The sequence below is a fragment of the Lepidochelys kempii genome, chromosome 3 (genome assembly GCF_965140265.1).
Source record: "Lepidochelys kempii isolate rLepKem1 chromosome 3, rLepKem1.hap2, whole genome shotgun sequence".
NCBI lineage: Eukaryota > Metazoa > Chordata > Testudines > Cheloniidae > Lepidochelys > Lepidochelys kempii.
The window spans coordinates 63,832,698-63,847,184 of NC_133258.1; the positions used below are offsets into that span (position 1 = coordinate 63,832,698).

At 39.8% G+C, this 14,487-nt stretch overlaps 1 protein-coding gene across 5 annotated transcripts in view; it reads right to left on the reverse strand.

Moving 5' to 3' along the window:
* Positions 1–2,387: 2,387 nt before the first annotated feature.
* The window catches only part of IBTK (inhibitor of Bruton tyrosine kinase), a 97,313-nt gene continuing 85,213 nt past the window's right edge, over positions 2,388–14,487 (reverse strand). For 4 of the 5 annotated variants that reach the window (XM_073336541.1, XM_073336543.1, XM_073336540.1 and 1 more), the window contains 3 exons: positions 5,288–5,344; positions 5,038–5,170; positions 2,388–3,798 (listed from right to left, as the gene is read on the reverse strand). In XM_073336541.1, the coding sequence (XP_073192642.1) occupies positions 3,673–3,798; positions 5,038–5,170; positions 5,288–5,344 (316 nt within the window). In that variant the 3' untranslated portion in view covers positions 2,388–3,672. Of the gene's footprint in view, positions 3,799–5,037; positions 5,171–5,287; positions 5,345–6,049; positions 7,689–14,487 lie in introns of those variants that run through there. The other variant, XM_073336542.1, reaches the window with a different exon arrangement.

A 14,487-nucleotide genomic window follows, 5' to 3' on the forward strand; every position in this document is an offset into this window, starting at 1 on the left:
TAAGGGTACAGGCCCCCTGCCTGGGGATGAAGTCCTTGGGCTTTGCCCCCTCCCCGCTTGCCCAGAGCGGTGGGGCTTGGACGGGCTCAGGCTTCAATCCCTCCTGGAGTAATTTTTGTTGTCAGAAGGTGGTCATGGTGCAGTGAAGTTTGAAAACCCCTGATGTAAATCTATTCCTTCCTGCTATAGCTAGATAAGAATTGGAATTAAGTGCTAGTATACTGTATAGACAATACATATAGAGGATTTGTCTTTGTATAACAGGGTTTTGAGAATTAATTTTCAAGTTATTAAAATTAGCTACATGGGAATCTTGACACAGAGTGCTAAAATGGAAACTCTTGCCTTGAAGTTTTTGATGGTTTTGAATAGGTGCCATGTATTCACAGAATGCTCTGATTGGGTTTTTGTTGTTGTTGCTTAATTGTGTTTTAAATCATTTGCAGAAGGGAGCATGGTCATAACTAGGAGTCAATAAGTCTGGGTTCTACATTCAGCTCTACAACCGGCTTGATTTTTGATCTTCTGCATGTCACAACTTCTCTTGCGATATGAGGCATCTGAAAGTTAGGAAATGCCAGAGTTACAGTTGTTTGTGCAACCATAATTTAGCACCCTTGTGCCTGTGCATTATGATCTTTAATTACATCATCACATGCTTTTTTTCCGGAAGAACCTGGCCTCATTAAGTTCAGAGGTCGGATGCACAAAGGGGCCAAATTCAGGTTACACAGTCTCTACGTAAAAGAATAAATGGACACAAATCAGATGTCAAGAATTGTAACATTCATAAACCAGTCGGAGAACACTTCAATCTCTCTGGTCACGCGATTACAGACATGAAAGTTGTGATATTACAACAAAAAAAAATTCGAATCCAGACTCCAGCGAGAAACTGTTGAATTGGAATTCATTTGTAAATTGGATACAATTAACTTAGGCTTGAATAGAGACTGGGAGTGGCTAAGTCATTATGCAAGGTAACCTATTTCCCCTTGTTTTTTCCTACCCCCCCCCCCCCCCCCCCCGATGTTCTTGTTAAACCCTGGATTTGTGCTGGAAATGGCCCACCTTGATTATCATACACATTGTAAGGAGAGTGATCACTTTAGATAAGCTATTACCAGCAGGAGAGTGGGGGGGGGAAGGTATTTTTTCATGCTTTGTGTGTATAAAAAGATCTACACTTTCCACAGTATGCATCCGATGAAGTGAGCTGTAGCTCACGAAAGCTTATGCTCAAATAAATTGGTTAGTCTCTAAGGTGCCACAAGTACTCCTTTTCTTTTTGCGAATACAGACTAACACGGCTGGTACTCTGAAACAGGCAATTGTAAATCTGACATTTCCTAACTTTCAAGTGCTTAACTTTGCAACCTAAATAATGTCCTTTTCATGAAGGTTTTTGTATGTAATATGTTAATTATATTCTCAAATTGTGTTCTCCCAGCTTAGAGTAACTCCAATTTTAATAGCAACTGGTAATTACTATCAGTTTTGGTAACTATCAGTTAACAAGTTCATAACATTCAGATAGTTTTCCCATGGGGTAGTTTAATTGTTTCCTAATTATTGCTGGAAGAATGAAAATATGTACATGTATTTAGTTAACATACATTTTAACATGGCTTGGGATTTGTCATTCTAAATAAGTTTTATACGTGTATGCTACTAATTTGTTTGTCATTAATATAACTATTTCTTAATACTTCTTTGGGCAGTAATATATTATTCATTACAACCAAAGAAAGTATTGTTAAAGAGAAGGTGCTAATTTTAAAGATTATTGAGGTAAAATTCTCTCAAGAGAAAACTCATGCATGTATTTCCTAAGAGATGCTTTTAAAAAAAGGATTGAATTGATAACCTCAAATTTATTTCACTGAGTTGATGCTGATGTATAGTTTAGTTCAAGAAATTAAAACATTCATATACAAAATTGTTTGATAAAATAGGACTGGCCTTTTAAAATACCTTTCTTAAATATTTAAATGCAAGCTTTTGGTGACATGAACCTCAATCAGGAAAACAGAATAAAGTCCTAAATTAGTACATGAAAATTAATATATTGCAGACTAATGGCATTATACTTGTATCAGGACAATTTGGCATTTTAGCTTTTGTCTATCCTATCAGTCACAACTCTTTAATCATATCTATAAATAAAGGATTTCACACGTTTTTGAAGAATTTCTGTCTTCAGATTACGCTTTTTAAATTTCACTTCCACAGCAATCCCCTCCCCCTTGTAGGGGTTTACTTGACATTTTATCTTGTATTAAGCACACTGTTCATGCGCCACATAAAATGAAAATACTTTTAGAATACTCTAATTGCCACAAAAGTCAATTTTTATACAATGGCACACAAAAATTTAAGTACACAAATTTGTGTGAATCAAGATTTTAATGTTTATTGAATTTGTTTACATGGGGTTTCTTTTTTAAATGTAGCTCACCTGAAGCCATTAGATGCAGCTACATTCTTTTCCAAGACTCAATTTATCACATAGTGATTGCTTTGTATATCCATCTGGGTATACCTTCTCTAAGCTTGATCCTCTCCAGTTTGCCCAGGATCTGTAAACGCTGAGATTACTGAAACTGGTAAATCCACATTTAACTACCCAAACACAACACAACCCAACAAGACAGCATATTGTACATAAGGCTATTAAACAATTTTTATAAATCTGTTCAGAGAAACCAGGCACAAAGAACTTTTTGAATACACAATACTGAAAAGCCAGCCATGAAATCTTTGCAGGTTAGGCATTCTCAAAATCCACAGTTAAGCATTCGTCCTTGTAGCTCTAATATTTAACATACAGGTTTTGCATTTCCTCAGCACTTTAATACAGTGGTTCTAAAATTGTACCAATTTACCAGAATACACCATGGATGATCCAACTAGTGATACCACATCCCACTGAACTGTGCTTGTTTTAAGCCATAACAGAGCTTGGGCGGCTCAAAATGCCAATCTAACAACAGTGTAAAAACACACACAACTGAACTGGAAGCAGGTAGTAGCAGAGCACATCAAGTCCAGCACAGAGGCTCACCATGAAGACTAACAGTCAAAAGTACTAGCCACCATAGCCGAGAAAACCAGTACTCACACACACACACACACACACACATCAGAGGTTATGAAAAACTGCATTTTCAAATGGTATTTTTAGACTAAATTTAAGCAAAGATACATTTGGGATATTTCTAATCTGTCATGTCAATCCTGATTAAAACACCCACATTTAAAAGATGCATAATTTTGCACCATCAGTTTTACAATAATCACAAAATTAGGGCCTACTTTTTCCCCACCACCTGTGAATTTAACAAAAACCCTTACTGTCCTAACATGGACTAAACCTCAATATAAGCAAATGTATTTTCAATCTACAATTTTATATAGAATGTTATTAACACAGGGTATGGTAAAAAGTTTGTTGTCAAAACATACATACATCATATGGTGTGAATAATGGACACTAACAAATTATAGTCTGCATTCTCTCCCCACTATAATCAGATGCATGCAGATTATGTGCAGCATTTTAAACACTGATACTACATTTACAAGACTGCTCCCGCACTCCAATTCTACCTGTAATAAAAGTCAAAAACTCTGAAGTAGACACATCTTCATGAAATTCATGATGGATTAGCTTCAGTGCTTGTTCCACAAAGGTGTTGCAATAGGTCCCTGTGGAGCCCTTTCAACGACAACAAACTCATCAGGGTTGTCAAAAGCTTCGTAGTGGATTAGCAAATCCTGAATAGCACGCTCCTCAATCTGAAGGACGAAAGAAAGAGAGGAGGGGAAGGGGAAGTCAGCATTTTATAATCAGGTCTAGAAGAAATCATCTCATGGGGGATGGAAACTGTTCAATGTATAACAGCGTTACCTTTTAAAACAAATTACCATTGCCAATAAGGTTTAATGGCCCTGAATAATGATACATCCTGCACGTCAGTAATCAATGAATATTCTTCATTTCATTCAAATACAGATATGTTTTGCGTGCTAGGTCTTTAAAAAAAAAAAAACCTGTTAGCCGGGCAGGTCCTGGGGCCATACATCCTAACAGATTCTAAAACACTCATGGACTGGCTGAGTGGGAGAAGGCAACACACTCCAAACCATGAGAGCAGGCAAAGAAAATTGGGGAATATAGAACGTAGCCCTAGCAGTTAAAGTCCCCAAATACTGTCAGGCTAGCCCAGGGGTGGGCAAATTATGGCCCGCGGGCCGGATCTGGCCCACCAGCTCCCGTTGGGGAGCAGGGTCTGGGGCTTGCCCTGCTCCGGCGCTCCAGCTGGGGAGCAGGGTCAGGGGCCGCTCCACGCGGCTCCCAGAAGCAACGGTTATGTCCTCCCTCCGGCTCTTACGCATAGGGGCAACCAAGGAGCTCTGCTCCGCACGCTGCTCCCACTCCAAGCACCGCCCCTGCAGCTCCCATTGGCCGGAAACCACACCTGCGGATGGGGCAGCATGCAGCAGAGCCACCTGGCTGCACCTCTGTGTAGGAGCCGGAGGTGGGACTAGCCGCTGGTTCCAGGAGCCTCTTGAGGTAAGTGCCACCCGGAGCCTGAACCCCTGAGCTGCCACCCCCACCCACCGCACCCAACACCCTGCCCCAGCCCTGATCTCCCTCCTGCCCTCCGAACCCCTCGGTACCAGCCCAGAGCACCCTCCTATACTCCAAATCCCTCATCCCCAGACCCATCCCAGACGGAGACCTCTCCTGCACTCTGAACTCCTTATTTCTGGCCCCACCCCGGAGCTCGCACCCCCAGCCAGAGTTCACACTCAACCCCAATTTCGTAAGCATTCATGGCCCGCCATACAATTCCTATACCCAGATGTGGCCCTCAGGCCAAAAAGTTTGCCCACCCCTGGGATAGCCCTACCCTCCCAAAATGAGCCTGAAGTTATGTTTTAACAGCTGGTAGACACGATGCAGCATATGAATAGCTCATTCTAAAATGTCATCTCTAAAAGAGGTAGTGAAAAAAATACATCTTCCTTTACCTGGATCAAAGCCAAAGGTTTCTCTCTGCTCCTGATAAGAGCTGCTTCTTGCTGGAGCTCTTCCTCTATAATAGCTGCAAACGTGATAGGTGCTATTGCAGTAGAGCTAGTCAAGGATGTCACTAACCATGGACTGCAAGGTAATACATTACACAGTGAAGTATATCACTGACATTCTGAAACAAAAGCAGTATAAAGAACTAACAGAAAACATGCTCCAAAATCTTTATATGTCAGAAATCAAACTTACTTATGACTCTCCAGTTGTGGTAAATCAGAAACACGATCTTCTTCTCTGATTGTGCATCTGGGAAGAAAAAATATGAAAGTTGCTCATTCAATACTCTCTTGGAATATAACAGGACTGTTGGCAACCTTCAGACTTATTCTACTGTGCTAAACATGCTACTTTGGGGAGAGGAAAAACTTGGAGAGGGGAATCTCAAGCCACTAAAAAAAAAAAAAAAAAAAATCAGTGAAATGAGCGTCCTTTGCAAATTGCAGTGTGACAGCCCACAGTGAACACAGTTACTAAAACATATTCCTATATTGTTCCTATTCAAATAACTACTTCGGTAAGAAGCATACAGGTGCCCCAGCAGAAAATGAATTCAGACAAAAGTTCTTTGCACATTCACTGTATTGTAATATAGTAGCAATTCCAATATTAAATCCAAGACTTCTAGGCAGAAGATTTTTGAGTGTGATGTAGTGGTAGAGTACAGGCTCTCAAGTTGGCTTCTTGATTACTAGAACCGTAATGGACTTACAGCACAGGCAACCTTAATTACGGCATTTCCTAATTTCTGAGTGCCTGACTTTGCCACTATTCACAATAAATCTAGGAATGATATGATCTCCAAATCCTATAATCATTGTTGTCATGGAGTCCCCAGGGCGATGCTCTGGAACTGCTCCCTACAAAGCCAGTCAGGACTCTGGTGAAGTCTCCTCTCTGTGAGCAGCCTGTCTTCAGAGCAAGAAGCTCACACGACTTCCACCAGAGCAGCTCCAGAGCATCGCCCGGGGACTCTGTGACAGCAACCTAAATAATAAGTTCATGTAATGTTTTGTATTTAAAGATTTGAGCAATGTAATTGCAATATAAGCACAGGATATAAGCCTATTCACAATAAATTTAGGAATGATATGCTCTCCAATCCTAAAATCGTTGTCTTGAAAGAGGTGGCTGTAGTGTTAAGTCAATAGCACTAGTGTATTATTTCTCTGAGAGTATGGTATTGATTATTCACTGCCAGAGATGGTGAACCTTCAGCACACATACCCAAGTACCTTCCCGCACAAATATATGATCTGGATTCTGATGAATATATATAAAAAGGTCGTAAAAATAGGATTCATGGAATGAAACTAAACAGGAAAAATAAAACCACATGCTTAATATCAAGAAAAAAAATCTGACAGTAAAATGTGTTACCCTGTATAATCTATCAAGAGAACTCACCATTTGGCACATTTCAGTCTAAACCAGACAGAAACACTAAAATGCGCTGACCAGAATAATCCTGCACTAATAGGGGAATGGAAGAGTCCTAAAATGAGTAATTAAGCCCTCTCTAAATTATATGAACCTCTGACAACATGCAGTTTAAAAGCATGGGAGAAGTATTATAGCAAGATTTTTAAAAAAATAAAGTTCAACATTTATTTTTCAGTTATTCTACAGCACCTTACATGCTTTAATGTGTTGGTATAGTCAACTCTCAACTGATTTCATTTCTACATAACATGCTATAGTTAAATAGCCACAAATTGTCTGAGAGTAAATTCATAGAAAAATTCCTAATAGGAGAACTCCAGTGCCTGGTGAGTTCTCAAGTTCTCTGTCTGGGATTTCTTCCACAGAACACAATTTCATGGACAACAAGCAGCACAACTCCTATTGCTGGGAGAAGGGGATTTTTTGGGGGGGGGGGGGGAGAAGTATAAATAAGCAGACATCTATCATCAAAGGCTACATCCAAATTAACTATGCCCTTCTTTTTGACATAAGATGTGGTTTCAAAATTGCCCACTAGGATCTGAATCATTTCCCCCAAAGAACAGAAATACATTACAAGATCAACAAATTACCTAGTGATCCAAAAAGCTGTAGATAGATCTTTCCCACTCAGACACCAGAATTTATTGATCATGAAATCTCAACTGCAACATTCATCTGAACTTAGGTGAATCACTGAATATGGTGAAGCAGCAACAAAAATGCCTTCTTAAACCAAAGTTAGGCTCATGAGCTGAAGGAGGGCACACTTTGTAGAATCAGTTAAAACCCTACAGTCTCATAATGGATGCCACATTAAAGCTTGTGTGACACTATTGGGGATAATTCCTTCAACTCAACATTCATAAAAACCTTGCTATTTCTGATTCAGTGGCTCAGTTGTAGCATTCCACATTCCTGTGTGTCAGACTTGTTTGCTCTCACTGTGGGTCTCTCTCACTCTGATCAGTCAGGAGTTGGAAATAGGAATAGAAGATACATGCTCCAGCAGCAGGATGGAAAAGAAGAGCCTTGTGTTGCTCAACAATGCCTTCATTCTACTAAGGTAGAACACTGATGGCCTCCACAGCAAATCCTGTCCAATCTTCTGAGCTGAAACAACGGTGTCTGCGATTCAGGTACTTGAGAACTGTAAAATCATTAACGTTTTTGAGAACCACAAAGGGCATGTGGTAGCTTTCTTTAAGTAAATATTCCTGACTGACAATGCAGAAGTAGGCTTTTTTCCAGCATCATCTTTGCCACGCTAGGGGGATGTTCAAGTATTCCCAATTCTCAGAGGCTCGTTTTTAAAAACTATCTTTTATACACCTATGTAAACAGAAACCCCCTAGACTTCTCAGAAAGACAAAACCTTCTGTCATATATGTAGGAGGTTTACACTTTGGATGAAAGTCAGATGCACACTCCCTCCTACCCTTGCCCAAAGTATTCACATCACCAATATAAAGTAGTAAAAAAAAAAATCAACTTGATCATAGTAAGTAACAAAGTTCTTTCCAGAGCAATTTTATCATAAGTAGCAGTTGTAATGTCACAATACACTCTAGTGATCAATTAAAAGATAAGCAGAGGATAATTATACAGGTATTTAGTGCACAACAATCATCTATTCCAGTGCTATTGTGTCCCTTACATGTTCTAATGAGGTTGTCAGAGATTTTACATTTTAAGCATTTTGGATCTAGGTTGTCTTAAGGTAAGAAATCTGAAATTAGGTAAGTACATATAATAGATTAGAAGCAGTGGTTCTCAACCCACGGCCCATGGGACATCCTTAGGGCTATACAGGTAGAACTGGATGCAGCCCACATAACACAGTGCAACCCACAATGGTAAACAGGTTGAGAACCACCGGGTTAGAGGATAGTGAAAAAGGATTGTATGGAAGTGTCAAATCTACATGTTTTAGAAGAATTTTTGTGTGGGAAGGTCTCTAGATGAGTTCCAGGCCAACTGTTGTCTAAAATGTGTTTTAAGATTTTTAAAAGGTGCTGATTTATAGTCATCAAGATGGATCGTCTCAGTGCGACTGAGCTTGAAAGCTCACTCTCCAAATCTATTCAATACCTCCTTTTTTTAAAAAGTCATCTCTGCTGAAACAGGTAACAAAAGTGCTAGTTGTGATTCTGGTGATGTCACTACCTGTCCACTAAGACTGGATAAGACTATGACCAACTCATTTAATACAGACAACTCAAGAGGCATCGGACCATAATGACTTTTGAACAAAACTAACCTAGACAGGATATAGGACTAGGAACTGTAACTGAAAGGATACCTTCCTCTGAAGCAATTAGTTCCCATTCATGGATCATTTTACCTTTGTAAATATTTAATATATGGTTTTAAATAGTTACTTTCAACAATATTAAATTTTGAGATTGTTACAAATGCATTTTTGAAGGGTCTACAAATTAATTTGTATTATAAGTGAGTTTGCAGACCCCAACCAGGATCAAAGCACCACTGTGTTAGGAACTGTACAGACATTAAGAGACAAATCCTATCCCGAAGAGCTTACAATTTGACCAGGCCAAGGGTGTGAAAGGAGGCAAACAAAGAGTGTGACTTGACTAAAGACACAAAGCAGCTCTGTGGCAGTGCCAAGACTAGAACTTCCAGCTCAATGTCCTACACGTTGAACTACACTGTCTCCCATGTAAAAGCCTTCATTTTACAAAATACATATTAAAACTTGCTTGTCAGGTTTCATCATAAATGTAATCTTACTTTTTATAGAGCTTTTATTTTAAAAAGAATACATAATTGAAAAACTAGCTATGTTTAGTTCAGATTAGTAAAATTCCTTCCTTGCAAAACAAACTGAATAACTTTTAATTGCACCCTTCCTCCTTGTGACTAAAAACATTTGAACAGTTAAAATAGGGAAAGTTCAACCAATGCATCAATATTTGAACTAAACACTCTTAGCAGCTTAAATTTAAAGAAAATTCCATAAAAGCTTTTGTTTAGAGACAATTCTGATGGCACATTTAAACACTCAAGTCAGTAAATGCCAGTATTAAAGTTGTTGAGTTTGCACCTACTCTTTGTGCATGATCATATGCAACAGATCCTTTTCTACAAGCTAAGATTCACGTGCAGCACATTTCAGTGCTATATACTATGAAGCAAGCCAGCCAGAATAAAAAGTAATTTACAAGCAGTACAGTGAATCAGGCTTGGCTCTAATGGGGCCAAACTTTCAAAATGAACCTTAGACAGCTATAGTAAAAACATGACATGATATTTTATTACTTATGTAATAGTATACGATCATATACTCTTGTTCCCCTTTTTAAAGATAGGTACTAAGTTTGCCCTCTCCTGAAAACAGGGAACAAAGAGGATATGACACAAAGGGGACTCGGCGAATTATAGACCAATCAAGCCTTACTTTGATACCTGGAGATATACTGGAACAAATTATTAAACAATCAATTTGAAGCACCTAGAGGATAACAGGGTTATAAGGAATACCCAACATGGATTAGTCAAGAACAAAGCACACAAAACCAAACTTATTCTCTTTTGTGACAGGGTTCCTGGCCTACCAGATTACAGGCGGGAGGGAAGCTGTGGACATATTTTGATTTTTTTCCAAGACAGTCTCATAAGTAAACTAGGGAAATGTGGTCTAGATGAAATTTACAACAAGGTGGATGCAAAACTGGTTGAAACACTGAACTCAAAGAGTAGTTATCAATACTTCACTGTCAAAATGGGAGATATATCTAGTAGGGTCGCACAGGGGTCTGTCAATATTTTCATTAATGACTTGGAATATGGAGTGGAGAGTACACTTATAAAATTTGTGGATGATACCAAGATGGGAGGGTTTGCAAGTACTTTGTAGAACAGAATTAGAATTCAAAATGACCTTGACAAATTCGAGAACTGGTCTGAAATTACTCCTGAGGGAATTCTGTGACACTGTGTGTCTACAGAATTCATATCCCCCACAGATTTCTTTGCTTCCCCGCAGAAAAATGACTTTCTGATGAGGAAGCAAAGAGAAGCCACAAGAGCAGTCACGTGCCCCTCCTCAGCAGTGTGGGTGTGTCATTTCAGGCCCTCGGAGCAGCCAGCGGAGAGGTAAATCACTGGGGGGATGGTGGTAGCGGAGCTGAGGACAGCCCGCCAGTGGCTCCTACTGTGCACCAGGCTCAGCTGTTAGTCCCAACTGGTCTGGGGGCGGGAGAGGACAGGACTTCCTCTTCCCCTGCAAGGAGTGCCCAGGCTGGATAAGATTTACCCCCAGAAATCTTCCCCGGCTGCACCTAGCATGGAGGGGCAGGGCCCTGGGCTGTTTCTGGGGTAGGCCTGGCCTTTGCGCTGTGTCAGGTGTAACCTCACCACTGAGTCTGTGTCCCTGGGTGGGCAGGGGTCTGCAGGGTGATCTCCCACCTCCACGAAGCCACTGGCCTGTACTCCCCACTGTCATGCTGAAGCCTCCACATTTATCTATTGAAAAATAAAATACGCAGAACTTCTCAGGATTTTAAAATAGTGTGCGCAGAATTTTTATTTTTTGGTGAAGAATTTTTCATTTTTGGGTGCAGAATTCCCTCAGGAATATGTAATCAACATGATACAATGCAACAAAGACAAATGCAAAGCACTACACTTAGGAAGGAAAAAAATCAAATGTACAACCATAAAATGGGGATTAACTGGCTTGGCACTGGTACTGCTTAAAAGGATCTGGATGATATAGTGGATCACAAACTGAACATAAAAGTCAACAATGTGATGCAGTTGAGAAAAAGGCTAATATTGTGGGGCATATTAACAAAAATGTCATATGTAAGACATGGGAGATAACTATCCCATTCTACTCAGCACTGGTGAGGCCTCACCTTGAGTACTGTCTCCAGTTCCAGATGCCTAGTCTAAGAAAGATATGGATAAACTGGAGAGTCCAGAGAAGAGCAACAAAAATTACAAAAGATTTAAAAAAACCTGACTATGAGGAAAGTTGGGTTTTTGGGGGGGGGGGAGCAGGGGACAGGGGGTGTTGGTTTTTTTTTTTTGTTTTTTTTTTTGTTTTTATAAACTCTGCTTGCTTAGTCTTGAGAAAAGAAGACTGGAGCAGTGGAACCTAACAACAGTCTTCAAATATGTAAATAGTTGTTATAAAGAGGACGGTGATCAATTGTCCTCCACATCCACTGCAAGTAGGACAAGTAGTAAAGTGGCCTAATCTGCAGCAAAGGAGATTTAAGTTAGATATTATGAAAAAAAAAACTTTCCATAAGTGTAGTTAAGCACAGAACAAGTTACCAAGGGAGGTTGCTGAATCTCCATCACTGGAGGTTTTTAAGAACGGGTTAGACAAACACCTGTCAGGGATTGTCTAGGTATACTTAGACCTGCCCCAGTGCAGGGGGAATGGAGTAGATGACCTCTCAAGGTCCCATCCAACCATACATTTCTATGATTCTACATATATAGACATGAAAAGGGGCAGTGTTAAGCAAGCCCCTGCCTTGCCCAGTGTGCATTTCATACCATTGACAACAGAGTCATACAGGTTTTGTGGAATGCTTAACACTTTTAGCACACAAAAATAATAGTGCTCTGGTTAAAATATATTATGCACCAGACTTTTAAAGTTAAAGGTAAACAAATTTGAATGCATCTAATTTCTGTGACCAAACACTACCGGCCTACATCCATATACACCAAAGTCATGCAAATCCCTTTCCGAGTATATATTACAGATACACAAATACGCTTCTATGTCTTACTGAAAATTCTGACCTTCTATGTAGTGCAAATACTACAAGGATATTGACTGATATAAGACACAGAAGTCTTAGTATATCAAGTGGTGCTTCAACACAGTTCTATTGACCCTGTATATACAATGCCAGATTCATTAAATAGAGTCTCTGTTTAGAAAGAACAGAATCAACTCAGATCACTTCAATTTCAGTTAACAAGCTATGCAGTTTTGCAGTCATTAAAAAAAACCCACTACTTAAATCTGTATTTTTTCTAAGCTTTGCAATATCTCACCTTTGCAGTGTTTCACCGATTGCTTTTATATTTGTTTTTAAAGCTAATCTCTTAAAATTTGATCATTTTCCTAACCACAAATTGGGTGCATTCACTTCTGAATGATGAAAGTTAAAATTTAGTTTAAAAAAGAAAAGTTATGTCAAATAGATGTTGTTAGGGGGCTTACTCCTTTACCCACTTTCTTCCCTGGTCCTTCTCGCATGAACAGAGAGCAACAATACCTGAAGTCCAAAGGTGCAAACAATTTGACGTTTATTGGGGTGAACTTCCAGCAAGCATGAGTCCAGTTTCCTTCCTTAGTGTCCCCCCTCCCAACTGACACCACAGAGCCTTACATGTGTCCCTGTTCCCATTCCTGCCCTTAGCTAAACATGATTCCAATTTCCCCACCCCCATTCCCTGTTCCTCTTTCCCCCCCCACACCCTTCCTGATTGACTGCAGACTATATAGTAAAACTTGAGTTCTGCTTAGCTGTACCTTAACTAATCATTTTACTGAAATTTAACTAACCAATCCTAACACATTGTAACATGATTATTTAACCAATTATATCCCACCTTAATTAGTTTACACCCAACAAAATTAATTATACAGCAGACAGAAACAATCACAGAACAAGACAGAGATTATACAGACAAACAATAAGGAAATGGGGACTACAGTGATAGAACAACAAAGAAATGAGGATTTCACATCCCAGCTATTGATAAGTGAGTTTTTGCCAGACAGGATGCTATCAAACTAAAAGTTTCCTTTTACATCTTCTCAGCACTCCCCTTTCTCTGGAGGCGATAGGCATTATCAGGACAGGACTGTATTCCTAATGGCCCAATAGCGCCTTATTTCAATGTGACTAGGTTGGAATGTGAGGGTGTGACCGGTCGCTTCCCAGCTTATGGCTGCCTCCGCTGCTTAGCCAAAGGCCTTAGCCGAAGAACGGCCTCAGACTGTCACAGTAAGAGGACTTTACACTGGCAGACAGCGATTTTGATTCTTTTATACCTCTGTAACTAGCTAAGTGATAAGAATACACCTAAATTCTTAGAGTATAGGCCTTTACAGACAGGCCTGAATATCCTAACAGATGACAATAGATTAAAAGCAATTAAAGATGGCAAAACAGCTATAACATTTAAAAAAAATTGTAAGGGTCACTAAAGTAGGTCTTATTTTGATAAAACATTTTATACTTAAGTCACACTACTTTCATAGCACTATAATTGCTAAACACATCTTTATGTTAGGAAGAAATGGAAACAGACTAAGAGAAAAAAAGTCACAGTGCCATGAAAATTACATCTGGCATGATCAGCTTTAATCATTACTGCTTACCCTCCTTGAATGGCTGATGTAGGAATTTAATCCTGAATTATGAGTTACTAACTTTAGGCCCAGACAAAGAATTTTGCCATTGCCTTCAATGGAGATTTATGGGGCTATTTAATCTTTGTATAATACTCTAAAGAAACCAAACATAGGGGATTAATGGGATACAGATTCTTTCACTTGTCATTCACCAGTTCACACTAGGGATTTGAGCTAGATGACTATATACAGACACTGTACTTCAGAGGCAGTGAACAAGAGAGAGTTTGGTCACCTCAGTCCAGTTGCTAACTCACGAACCTCATAATTAAGGCTACGATTTTGTCACAGGTATATATAGTAAAAGTCCTGGACAGGTCACAGGCCATAAACAAAAATTAATGATGGGTGACCTGTACTATAAATACCCCTGACTAAATCTCAGTACTGCTCTGGGGGAAGGGGGGGGCATGGAAAGAGGCACCAGCTGCTGGGGCCACTGCTTAGGGGGTCCCCGGGGCCAAACCCACCAGCTGCTGCTAGGGCGGTCCCCAGAGCCACTTCAGCAGCGGCCGGTGCGGCTGGCCCCAGGACT